General features: G+C 48.1%; 4 protein-coding genes across 4 annotated transcripts; 2 read left to right on the top strand and 2 right to left on the bottom strand.

The window, feature by feature from the left end:
* Window positions 1–225: 225 nt before the first annotated feature.
* On the bottom strand, window positions 226–1,392 carry BKA55DRAFT_682898 (uncharacterized protein; the record flags this gene model as incomplete). The annotated part of the gene is made up of 2 exons (XM_046198425.1): window positions 226–892; window positions 941–1,392. The coding sequence occupies 2 exons, from the start codon at window positions 1,390–1,392 to the stop codon at window positions 226–228; spliced, it is 1,119 nt and encodes a 372-aa protein (XP_046056588.1).
* Window positions 1,393–3,527: 2,135 nt separating this feature from the next.
* Window positions 3,528–4,321, top strand: BKA55DRAFT_588422 (40S ribosomal protein S15; the record flags this gene model as incomplete). Its single annotated transcript, XM_046194786.1, has 4 exons — window positions 3,528–3,542; window positions 3,711–3,787; window positions 3,898–4,194; window positions 4,252–4,321. The coding sequence occupies 4 exons, from the start codon at window positions 3,528–3,530 to the stop codon at window positions 4,319–4,321; spliced, it is 459 nt and encodes a 152-aa protein (XP_046056587.1).
* A 1,776-nt stretch (window positions 4,322–6,097) lies between these two features.
* Window positions 6,098–6,977, bottom strand: BKA55DRAFT_549694 (uncharacterized protein). Its single transcript, XM_046191233.1, has 3 exons — window positions 6,746–6,977; window positions 6,407–6,645; window positions 6,098–6,298 (listed from the first exon to the last, which is right to left on the bottom strand). Exons 1-3 carry the CDS (start codon window positions 6,863–6,865, stop codon window positions 6,160–6,162), a joined length of 498 nt encoding a protein of 165 aa, XP_046056586.1. The 5' UTR covers window positions 6,866–6,977; the 3' UTR covers window positions 6,098–6,159.
* A 3,506-nt stretch (window positions 6,978–10,483) lies between these two features.
* Window positions 10,484–10,816, top strand: BKA55DRAFT_682895 (uncharacterized protein; the record flags this gene model as incomplete). Its single annotated transcript, XM_046198424.1, has 1 exon — window positions 10,484–10,816. The coding sequence occupies one exon, from the start codon at window positions 10,484–10,486 to the stop codon at window positions 10,814–10,816; it is 333 nt and encodes a 110-aa protein (XP_046056585.1).
* Between the last annotated feature and the right edge of the window lie 860 nt (window positions 10,817–11,676).

Raw genomic sequence — 11,676 nt, 5'->3', positions numbered from 1 at the left:
TTTAACAATGTTTTCCCACCCAACCGCCATACTCCAAAAAAATAAGACTTTCGGATATTTCCTCCTGTAAGATGATTGTATGTAGTAAAAAAGCAAAATAGCCCATAGCAACATGCTACGGCCGCGCAAAGTGGTATCATAGGTGTGTAGGCCGTTTCCCGTCCAAGTCATGATCCCTCGCTCTTCTCGCTTCCAGAATTTGACCATTCGAACTTGATTCTAATCTTAATCTCGCCGGTTGTCTTCTTGTGACTGCGTCTCAGAACGCTCCAGCTCTTCTATACGGCGTTGGATCGCCTCTTTCTGGACTTGCAATGCCCTGATCTCCTCGTCCCGTGTTGCCGTATCCTCGCTAAGCCGACTATCGTTTTCGGTCATGCTGTTTGAGTCCGTGGCAGCCTCGTAAGCTGGTGGTGGCTCTGCGGTCTGGCGGCTCCTGTCACGTCGATGGCTGGCGTCCGCAGCAGCGTAAAAGTTATCTCCTGGTGATGGCGAAGTGTGACGCATGTTTCCCACCGCGCCGAGCTCGTGTGCTCGTCTCTTTTCCGTCTTTGTTCGCTCTCTGCGAACAAGCCAAAAGGCTAATGCTCCGATCGCAAGAAGTACAAAAACCGCAACACCGACACCAATACCGATGCGTGCACCCAGGGACAAGGATCGGCCATGATGCTCGGTACCAGGAATATCGTCCTCATCCTTGAGTCCAAGGGCATCCTTGTCACTATCCTTGAACAGGGCCCTAATGGTATAAACAGCAATCGTTGCACCATACAAAGTCGTTGGTGTGTCTGATACAGCATCATAAGTCTGAGCTGTCTGGTTGTACGTGTAAGGAACGGCTAATACGGATGAAACTGAACGTTTACACAAATTGCCATCCAGAGTGTATTCCCTACTGCAATTAGAATGGTAGGTGAAAACAATTTTGCTCATGACTTACGATGAGCAGCATATAGCTGTCGTTGTCTCGTCGTCCCGGTTCTCACTGGTATCGACACGTAGTGATACGGTGGTCCATCCATGAGGGCATGTGCCTGGACTGTAAACCCCTGTAAGGCCTTTATCGAACATGGCATCCGGATAGCACGATAATGACTTTGCTCCAGCAATTGGCTGCAGGTCAAGCATCGCTGCGAGGCCATCAGAACCTGACTTTGGCATCTTGTTTGCATCATAAGTCCATGTGCAATCAACCGGTCCGGTCCAAGGTGTGGTCATCGGTGGGAATATCCCTTCATTGTCGAGGTCGTCTTCATTGGTAGGCTTAGGTGCAATCACAAGTGTTGTCGGAGCAGGCGTTGGGTCAGATAAAGAGATGGTGGATGATGGCGCGGCGGATGCTATTGATGATAACCCAGATGTGGACTCATCGTCCTCCATCGAAGAAGACATGATGTTGGGTGATTACGATAAGCTGCAGTAATTGCAAAGTAGCTTTAAGCTTATATGCCAGGCCGATTCGACTACAAGCCGCACCACAAGTGCTTTGCTTGCCGTCAACTCGGCGTATCAATGACGATCGTCACTCTTGTCCATCCGGCAATGCGACCAATGGTTTGCGTTCGCGTTGGATAAAAGGGCGCGTGAAAGTATTCGCTGGGCAGACAATCTGCGGTGGGGATTTCGCGCAGACTTGGCTATATTTCAGCTGCAGACAAGAAGACGCGTGTGAACAATATCGAGGACAGCGTCTCTGACGATGTCGAAGGCCATCCGGGCGTAGGTATTGTAGAGGAACGAACCGATGAGGATAGATATATAACACAGACGGGAAAGACAAGAAATGGTGACAAATGAATGAGAAGAAAGGAAAGGTTCGTACCCAAGAAACGACAAGAACGAGCCAAGCAGACAGCAGACAAGTCCATAACATGCCTGCCCAGCAGCAGCAGCAGCAGCGAGAAGACGGGTACAGTAGCGTTGGTGTTCCCCCTTCTGAGGCCTTTGAAGGCTTGGCGAAATCTTATCACGGGTGGGTGCCGAGAAACGCCAAGGCCTGGATTGCACCGAAACATGTCCACGTTGACCGCTGTGAGTTCTGGGCATTGCCGCCTTGTCCTCTTCTCGTAGTTAGTAGCTCCAGGTGGTGAGCTTCTCCCTAACCTGCCTAGCTACAGCCCATGGTCGTCGTCCAGATAGTCGTTTGAATAAGGTATAGGTTTATACTGGATGTCATCGTCAAGCCTCCATCATAAGACACGCACAAGCCATCATCATAGGTTACTGCGGAAGCGTGGTCGGGCCCAATGACCATGACCATGCCCAGTAGCTTACGAGGGCCAATGCTCATCATAGTGGGCGCGTCTAGCCAAAGCCGAGCATGTTGGCCCCAGTGCCACGGTCTTGGCTGATGAGTATCGGATTTCTGGGCATTTGGGAATCTCTGACGCGGGAAATGAAGGCCGCCTTGGTTTGTGCCGAATACGCCGGCTTGGAAGTCTTGGAACATGCACACCAAGCCACGACCAAGAATAGCCAATCCCATTCCCTAGATAAAAAGGCAGAAAATTCCGTCTTGGCCGCAATTATCAGTCACGAGATCAATTCACCGTTCTACTTTCTCAACTCACTTTTAAATTTTCATTACTGAAGAGAAAATGACTTGACTTGTTCGAGTAATTGAATGTAAATTGACTGTCAAAGCGCAACGCCCAGTAAACTTGATACTCTTGGCGTTGCACCGCCAATGTAGGACGAAACCATATGAATAGATGACAATGAATCAATAATCATAAGATACGCTGAACAAGGCGAGCCGCGAGTCTTGGCTGGACTTATTCGCTTCTTTATCCCAATTAGCGTCCATTCTCAGACGATTTGCAGAGGGAAAAGGGAATAGAGTTGCTCAGAAGCTCGGTTGACTGCCGGGAGATCATGGCTGGTGACAGCAAACTGCCAATAAGGTTACAGCAGCACATGCCAGGGCAACCACTTATACGGCTAGATGATTGAAGATCAAGTGCCATCTCAATAGAAGCTCACCGGGAGTTGAAGATTCAAGATAACTACCGGTGCCGTCGTTTTTACGCTATCCTTTCATAGCATTTTACCATTTCGAAAATGTGATATCCATTACCTTATCTCGTATAACTGTTGTTGTTGCAATGGACATTGTACTGTACTGTGAATATGAAGGCCGAGAACATTACACTTGAACGTCTTCACTAAAACACAACTCTTGACCACATAAGAATGACACTGTCATCTCAATTTACATAATCTGGAAGCTATCGATGTGAATAGATTCGACTCGAGATACGGTGTAATTGACCCAGAGACGATACAAGAGCTTCACGTCTCCATAAAAGCTCGGAACCGCGGAGCCAATTCTTCCGTCGTCAAGATCGGGGTACGTACCCACAATCACATTTTTGACAAAATCACGTGCTGAGGGGGTGAAGGGCAAGAACCCTACATCTCGCTTTCCCTGTGCGCCTAAGCGATTGTTGCAACAACCGCCTTCAAATCGACCCCAGCCAGGCCATCAATTTTCCGCTCAGCGAATTCAACAACACAACACCGCGATCATGGCTGACGAATACGTACGTGTGCTCTCGATATATCCCTTCCCCTCTGGAAATAGAAAACATACACCCGCCGCCGACATGGCTTCCTCGACTCCCGCCCGCCACCCACGATGATGATGATGATATTGGAACGATGGGAGAGAATACAAAAAGAGCTTGACTGACTTGTGTTCCGGATGATAGGACGCCGAGCAGGCTGCCGAGCTCAAGAGAAAGAGAGCGTTCCGAAAGTTCTCCTACCGAGGAATCGACCTTGATCAGTATGTTGCCACTGCACGAATTCTGCGCCTCGATGAGACGAAAAACTGCGAGGACGCATCCCCGAGCGAACGAACTCCATGCTGATGTTTGATTTTTCTCCCCTCCACAGGCTCCTCGACCTCTCCTCCGACCAGCTTCGCGATGTTGTCCACGCTCGTGCCCGCCGCAGGATCAACCGTGGCCTGAAGCGCCGCCCCATGGGTCTCATCAAGAAGCTCCGAAAGGCTAAGCAGGAGGCTCAGCCCAACGAGAAGCCCGACCTCGTCAAGACCCATCTCCGAGACATGATTGTCGTCCCCGAGATGATTGGTAGTGTCATTGGCATCTACTCCGGCAAGGAGTTCAACCAGGTTGAGATCAAGCCTGAGATGGTTGGTCACTACCTGGCTGAGTTCTCTATCTCATAGTACGTTTTCCACCGTCTACCACTAACGCAAGGAAATGTCACTGACCCTCCTCCTAGCAAGCCTGTCAAGCACGGTAGGCCCGGTATTGGTGCCACGCACTCTTCTCGATTCATTCCCCTCAAGTAAGAAGGTTGCGGTCTCGGGTGGTTTCTGCATTCATGGACATTTTGGGCGAAAAGGACTGGTTCTGGTAGATGGGCAAAGCATCTATCAAAAACACTGATGACAATGGGTACCATGATTAGTACAATAAAGGAGCATTGTCCGCTTGATGACTACCCTCGACTACCGCTGATGCTTGATAATTGTGACGATGCTTATAGAAACTCATGGTCAACACACACCTCCCCCTCATAACCTACCTAACACGCTGAAATAAAAAGTCTTGGTCTCCTCAAATCCTCTGAGACATGATCTTATTTTGATGACCTTGATATCTTGCGTGGGTCAACCTTTGCAATAAATCGTTTGAACCCCACTGCCAATTCCTTCGTGTTTTTGCGTTTCCACCTCTTCCATATAGGTTTTCCAGTGTCGCAAAGTGGACAGTCGAAGTTCAATCGGGACTTGCCGTAGTGAATGAATATCTCCTCATCTGCCCTGACATTCTTTTGAAGTCGTACTGTAATTTCGTGGGGATTCTTTGCTTCAACCAGGAATATTGCCTGTGCACAGTCTGGGCAAGCATGGTTGATGTGGGAAGCCAAACCATAGATAAGAGCCCTGGTACCCATGGGGTCCTGAAAGGCGTAGTTCCGTTTGAACTTGCGGAGGCGTCTTTTTTGTATTATGTTCAAGTTGCGACGTGTCGGCATATTTCTCAAGGGAGCAAAAGTCCTTGTAAGCTCTTCACGTTGATCCACATCCATATCATTCTATGTTGTTAAAATTGGTTCGGAGAAGGAGGCATCAAATATTGGTTGCTCTGCACGGATGATCTGGTGGTTATGGGGAAGATCACGAAAGGCAAAGACTCCACGCTTGCGTTTGTTGGTTCCTGTCTGGCGAATTTTGATGTTGATTTCGCCCCCCGCATCATGAGGACTCGTTGCCGGAGGTTGTATTGGTGGGGGGTTTTCACTTTGATCTTCTGGACCATCTGATGGTTGGAGTGTCGCATTGGAATCTTATACTGACTTTTAGCGTGAGAAACTGGACGGGGACTCCAATTGAGGGAATTGTAGAAGGATTGCCAGAAAAGCAGAAAAATATCCCGATAGGATAACTTTATCCCAAGAAAACGATATCTCTATTCCATGCTTTTTCTTGAAACTCTGAGTTTCTGCCAAGGGGGCTGTGATACTGACAGAGAATAGTAGTGCACTGAAAGTGAATCGGGATGTGTACGGAGTTTCACAGCATCATACCTGAGGCCTTTCCAGGCGGGCTTTTCTCCTCTTTAGTCGATACAGGAACCTCCCGTGAGTTTGATGATGAGTTGACAGAGCCTGTGTCTTCGGGGGCTTGTTCACCGGCACGTGGTCGCGGAGCCATGCGTTCTGGCTTTGGTGTGAGCATCGTATCACAAATTGTTGGTTTTGTTCTTACCACTATCACTCCAGCCGCTCTGGTTGGCCGCCATGTTGCTAGTTCACTATTTAAATAAACGTTGAACTTGAAAAAGACTGCTTGGATCCAAGACGAAAGATGAAGGCGGTTGATGTTGATGAATTGTTGTGGAGAGTATGGAAGAAGAGAGATGGCAAACATAGCTCGAGTTCTCTTGATGAATGGATAATGCACCACCTCGGGTAGGTGGGTAGTCGGGAAGGTTCAAGCGCTTTCAAAGGGTAAGTGCTTTGAGGGAATAGTGTTAATATGGAAGCAAGTCAAGAAGGGCATTTAGCGAGCAAACGAGGGAAACTCGCTTGGGTGGGAAGGACCAGATTCACGAAACTGTGTTTGATAACTCAATGGAAAAAATGAATTCATAGGTAGGTCCGATTCGTGGCTAGTTTACAACCCTATTCCTCCTTCTGGGCCAGCTTGGCCGCTTTCCGCTCCTCCTCCTTAATGTGCTTTTGTCGATAGTGCTCAACAACGTAGTCCATGTTGGCCAGGTGGCCCGCGACATTGTTTCGGGGAGCATACGAAGTCATGGCCCTGGTTCTCTGATTAGTAATCGTTCTTGCGGGAGTTACTTTCCGTCACTGGAGGAAAGGTGTAGTAGCCTCCATCGATTGACGGCAAGTGGTATGCAGGTGGACGAACTCGGGGTAGGCAACATCAACAAATCGGTGCTTGTTACCGCCGTTTTCAAACAGGTTTCGGTCATAGCCAGCCTGCTCCATGGCCTTTGTGTGAAGCGCATTGATATCCTCCCAGTCCTTTCCGCGGGAGGTGTATCTGTCGATGAGGCTGAGAATTGAAGACTGTTCGCCCTCCTTGGGAACGAATTGGTAGACGAGAACGGAGCCGAAGAAACCGCCGACAGCGAGGAGAGAACCGGTCTGAGGACAATAGTCAGTATACCATCTCCAATTGAAGCCATTCAAGCGCCTTGATGGCCGGCGTAGGCTCCATGATGCAAGCCAGTGTGACTTAACGTACGCTGAACGACTCGTTGACTTCTGGGGCCTTGTGATGGGCATGGGCGTCGGAGGCGTAGGTTCGCGCTGTCCTTTGCAGCTGGCGAGCCACGCCGGCTACCCTCTGTCGTGCGACGAACATGTTGGGCGGGTTGGGCAGCGTTCAATTGAGCGATTGATCGTGAGGCTCTCGTGGGAAGAAGCCGCACCAAGATCAACCAAGTGAGGTTGTCGCCGGTCCGAGGGTGTTTACGTAAGGCACTTTAAATGGGTGGCCAATTGGATTGTAGATGTTTACCATTTGTTACTCCACTGCTCTTTGAGCATGACATGGGGTCAGAATCAACAGAACTTGCAACTTTCTTATATATATACAAGTCGATACTTCTTATAAAGAGCTTAGCGGGCAGACTGTTATTCAGTGGCTTCTTGAGATTTCTCATGAGCTTGTACTTAATCAACAGCGATATGAATGTCTGCTTTCTGAGGCCATTAGGTACGTAGCTACCTCAATTGAGAGCATGGTGGATTACAGTCTCTGAAGCTCCAGAGACCGCGAATAGGAACGACAAGTTAAAGATTCTATCAGCCCCGACACTTCTGCATTGATATATGACTTATAGCTCAAAAATCCAAGGTCTATGCCTCATCTATCATTGTAAGCGACCAGAGCTGATTATTCGACTTGCGCTGCAATCTCTCAACTCGAACATCACCTACCCGGGAGCTATAGCAGTTTCACATAACTTAACCTTTTGCGATAATACGCGTCAATCAGCGCATTATTAGTGACATGAGATCCTGACCGTCTCTTGTTATCTCTTGAGGGCTCGTCGGCCTTGCTCGAAACTTATCATACTACTTGGTAGTCAAGCGGCTGTCACGCAATTGACGGATGGTTGTTGGGTATTTGTTCCGTCTCAGGCTTGAATGAGATAAAATGAAATAAAATTTAGTCGATAACTAAAAACACTGAAGCTGCCAACCTTGATTTCATTTTCCCTGCATATCTAGCTATGAACCATAAGCAAGATCATATAGCCAGCCCTGCTCTTTCGGGGTTAGAATGGCTACGATCTAGCTTTCTACACTCCCTAACTCCCAAAGTGGAACACAGCAGCAGTAGCTTCTTCGATACCACGAAATCATCACAAGAGCATTGAACACAGCTTTGATCAAAGCCTGGTAGCCTGGAAGAGAAAATCCAAAACCTGTTCATCAGAAGTGGCTGGAGCTACCACAAGGTTTAGCAAGATCGACGTGGCTAGCCCCAAAGTGTGTGTTGCGCCTCTTACGGCGTTCTCTAATACTTAGACAGTGACAACATGAAGCGCATCTAGCCTTTCAAGTTAAAATTTCCGGCATGGCGCTGCCGTAGTCTTGTTTATGGAATAGAAAGTTCAACGCTGACAACTCTGACGACGAACTCACAGTAATCAACCTCGAAGAATGAGCTTCTCCCACACCAAACAATAACTGCCGTTGGAAAGCCTCTCACGAATTAGCACCGTCAGGCCAACTCGACGTTACCATGAGTTGTAAGTCAATGGATTGAATGGAGCCAGCGAAGCGGTCATGAACGTTCTCAAAGATCCTGGCGGTTGATATGGAAATTCTGGCTCATCCAATTCGTCCATAGCAAGCTCATATGGCCACTCAACAGTCTCCGGGGAGACCAATTGGGACAAAAGTCAATGAAGATGGCTGGTCTAGAATATGACGGAAGAGGTGCAATGCATATGCGGCGCCTCGATCAAGATGACACTCCAGTGCTTTGGCTTCATGCAGGACCAAGTCATGGTTCTGAGTGACTATCGTAATGATAAGACTTAATGCAGTTAATGCTTTTCCTGATGACGGAAGACGGAGCCTTTGAAGACGAATACTGGCTGATACTCAAGATCTTGATAAAGTGGGCATCAGGTAAATGCATCAGCTGAGAGCCACGTTCTTTTGTGAAACCTGATCGAGATTGTTATTGCATGATGGGCGGAGATATTGGGCCGGTGATTTACGTTGGAACGAAATCCATGGAAGCAATGGAAAATGCTGGTTGTTTGTTGGGATGTTGACTTATACAAGTACCATATGTACCAACCTGTAGGCGGACGATTTCCCCCTGTCTCACAGATTCTACATCATCCCGTGTTTTTGACAGGCAGCAAGGGGCAAACATCTCGCAGCAAACCACAGGACGTGCCCTTTGTGAGGTATCGTTTTTGACGAAGCTACATGCACAGTATTATTCACGATACCATGATGAGCCATGACGTGAAGATAGTGATACAAGCTCCCCGGTCAGGTCATTCTTGATAAGAGATCATGAAATGCCATGTGATAGAAGGAAAAAAGGCACCCTGGTTATGCGTGAAAGAGGCAAAAGCCCATCTAGAATGCCAAGCTTGGGGTGCGCGCCAAGTTTAGTTACAATGGATCATACTTGGCCATACCTATCAGAGACCTTCCCCGCGAAAAAACCCCCCAGGAATGGAGTCAAGAGAGGGAAAAAGACAAGACAAGCCGAGACGCGTGTCGTCCTATCCAAAGCCGCAGACAAAACCGTGCCCTTTTTGCTTCTTGTCAGAAAGGCGAGAATACCCGCTGATGGGGGACATAGTTGCAATGAAGTGCCTCATTGTGATTGCATATCCTTGCAGTAGCTTCAGAGCCAAGGTTACCTCCGTATCGTCCCTTGCAACTTATTAGTCAAGGCTCTATTTGCCTTTGGATGTTCGCAGACGGTACAATGCGGGGAAAGCTCTTTTTACTGGTCACGGATGCATCGTTCCCTCTTGGTATTGGCAGAAGAAGGCACACGGCACACGCTTTCAGAAGAAACAAAAAGTCTGGGCTCTGAATGAGACCCTTTAACCTACCAATTCACAACCTCTGGGCTGACAATTTCTTGAGGCCAGACGATTAATGCTGAGCTGGCGCTGGCTCTTCAACACACACCCTTTCATCCTCCAACGGCCTTCCTTGTCTGTTACTAACAAGTGATTTGTACGTCCCCCAATTCTGTTCCGAGTATTCCCTTTGAGGAGATAAACAGTCATCTGATGGCGTTCTGTGGTCACACACATACTCCCTCCAATTTGCCTTCCCTCGCTGTCTCTCTAATTCATTCACACACATAACTCGCCCATCGGGTTGTCTGGATGTTTCCCTTTTCAGTTTTTGATCAAAACCTAACTCTATTATTCCGACGACTACTACCCTGCCTACGTGCGTCATGCAACTGTCACTCATGGTCCTTACACCCCGAGACTTCTAGTTGAATCTTACGGAAGATTTACGAAAGGTTAAAAAGGGTCCTAGAGCCCCCTGGAATCTTGCCCTGCTTCTCTGTTTGTTTGGTTAGATAAAAACAATCTTCGACACACCTTCTACCTATGCCTGAGATACGTCCAAGCCTCCTTCAACAATATAAACAACAATCGCAGCTGCGCCTCTGCGTGCTTACGTTGTCGATACACAACGAGGCCTCACCATATCTGTGTTACAGCTAAATAACCAGGCTTTTTACCGTTTCAAAAATTATTCTTTTAAGCTTCACGGCTATCTATCAATAACCTTTACTTCTGCACCTTGCCTCGACATCCCAACGCTTTTAAACATCATCCATCCCTCCGTCCCTTCCATCCATCCTTACATACCACACCAACAAATACAAGTACAACAGACCTGCATACTTCCACTACATATTACTCCATACTTCTCACTGCATATTCATTCATCGTACAACCACAACTTCATCAACATGTGCCATACCGTAATCGCCCAGCGGATATGCAAGAACTGCCGCCATAGCCTTGGTGAGACGGTTATCGACTTCACCCGCTGCGCTCGTAAATGCTCGAGCCCGTTCTACTGCCTTACCCCTGAGCCTCAGATGGAGCTATGTAACCTATGTACCGCGACGGCGACACTATCTACACCGGTACTCGCACAACATGCTCTAGAGGATACCACCACTGCAGCTGCAGCCGCTGTGGCTGCGGCATCGGCTGGTGCAAGGCTCTACGATCATTCTATCGCAAAGGCAGCGACATATCCGGGACCTGGGGTAGTCCGTCACACTGCGGCTCATTAAGACATTTCCCATAAACCACCTCGATGGTGGCTTTTGCTACGATATCGATATCTAGGGCGTTTATTTATGTAAGATCTTCAGGGAAATTGAAACGACGAAACGAAATCCAACAAAAACAGTGCATTTGGGAATGGATATGGGTACGACTCGGGCACCCGGCACAGGATCACAGGCGCATGAGGACGGACAGCATTCATCAATGCTCTACTTGCTTCACATCACATCATTTCATTTTCTTCTACACACTTGATTTCGTATGTAGTGTCACATAGACACAAAACCCCGGTGAGGACCACTCTACTGGTATGAGATGGAACCGGAGGACTGGTCGATGGTACCGAACCAAGAGCTGGGGCAAGGGTATACAGAAGAATCAGAATCACAATCGTTGACCGACAGCAATAAGCTGAGTAAGATAAATAGCCAAAAGACAATAAAAACTTGATCAGGATGGAAAATATTGTATTGTCCAGTCTAATCCCTCATCTCGAATTCGAGTTCGGTCGGCTATGGCTCAACGCCATCAAGCCCCTGTTCTGCGGGCGAGCGGGCGGGTGTCCGGCTCCTGTTCCGTCCCACTATTAGACCACCTATCGAGTTTGAGATAAGGTAAGGTACGGGCAGCAAATGTGAGACTATTGAATGGACCTCTCAGGACTTCTTAAAAGGTTGGTTCCAGCCTCAGGTTCAATTTACCCGGGTACAAAGTCAGTCAGTTGACTTCCCATTCGCGCAAGCTCAGCTCTCTTGGGTGCAAGAAGTGCAAATGAATGCATGTGTACAGAGTATGTATGTCCTAAACATATCCTGAAACACTGAACCGATCAGCAACTGCACCTTCATCGAGATACACTAACAAA

Source organism: Fusarium redolens, assembly GCF_020744475.1.
Source record: "Fusarium redolens strain MPI-CAGE-AT-0023 chromosome Unknown BKA55scaffold_1, whole genome shotgun sequence".
Classification (NCBI taxonomy): domain Eukaryota; kingdom Fungi; phylum Ascomycota; class Sordariomycetes; order Hypocreales; family Nectriaceae; genus Fusarium; species Fusarium redolens.
The sequence above is the reverse complement of the archived record's forward strand: the minus strand, read 5'-3'. Positions and strand labels throughout refer to the sequence as shown.

What these genes read in the sequence shown, in the direction of transcription:
- BKA55DRAFT_549694 (XM_046191233.1), bottom strand. Translation starts at nt 6,865, where the DNA reads ATGTTCGTCGCACGACAGAGGGTAGCCGGCGTGGCTCGCCAGCTGCAA. An exon ending in AAGTCAACGAGTCGTTCAGC is followed by an intron (nt 6,646 to 6,745) that starts GTACGTTAAGTC and finishes TATTGTCCTCAG; the next exon opens with ACCGGTTCTCTCCTCGCTGT. An exon ending in GTTGATGTTGCCTACCCCGA is followed by an intron (nt 6,299 to 6,406) that starts GTTCGTCCACCT and finishes TCAGAGAACCAG; the next exon opens with GGCCATGACTTCGTATGCTC.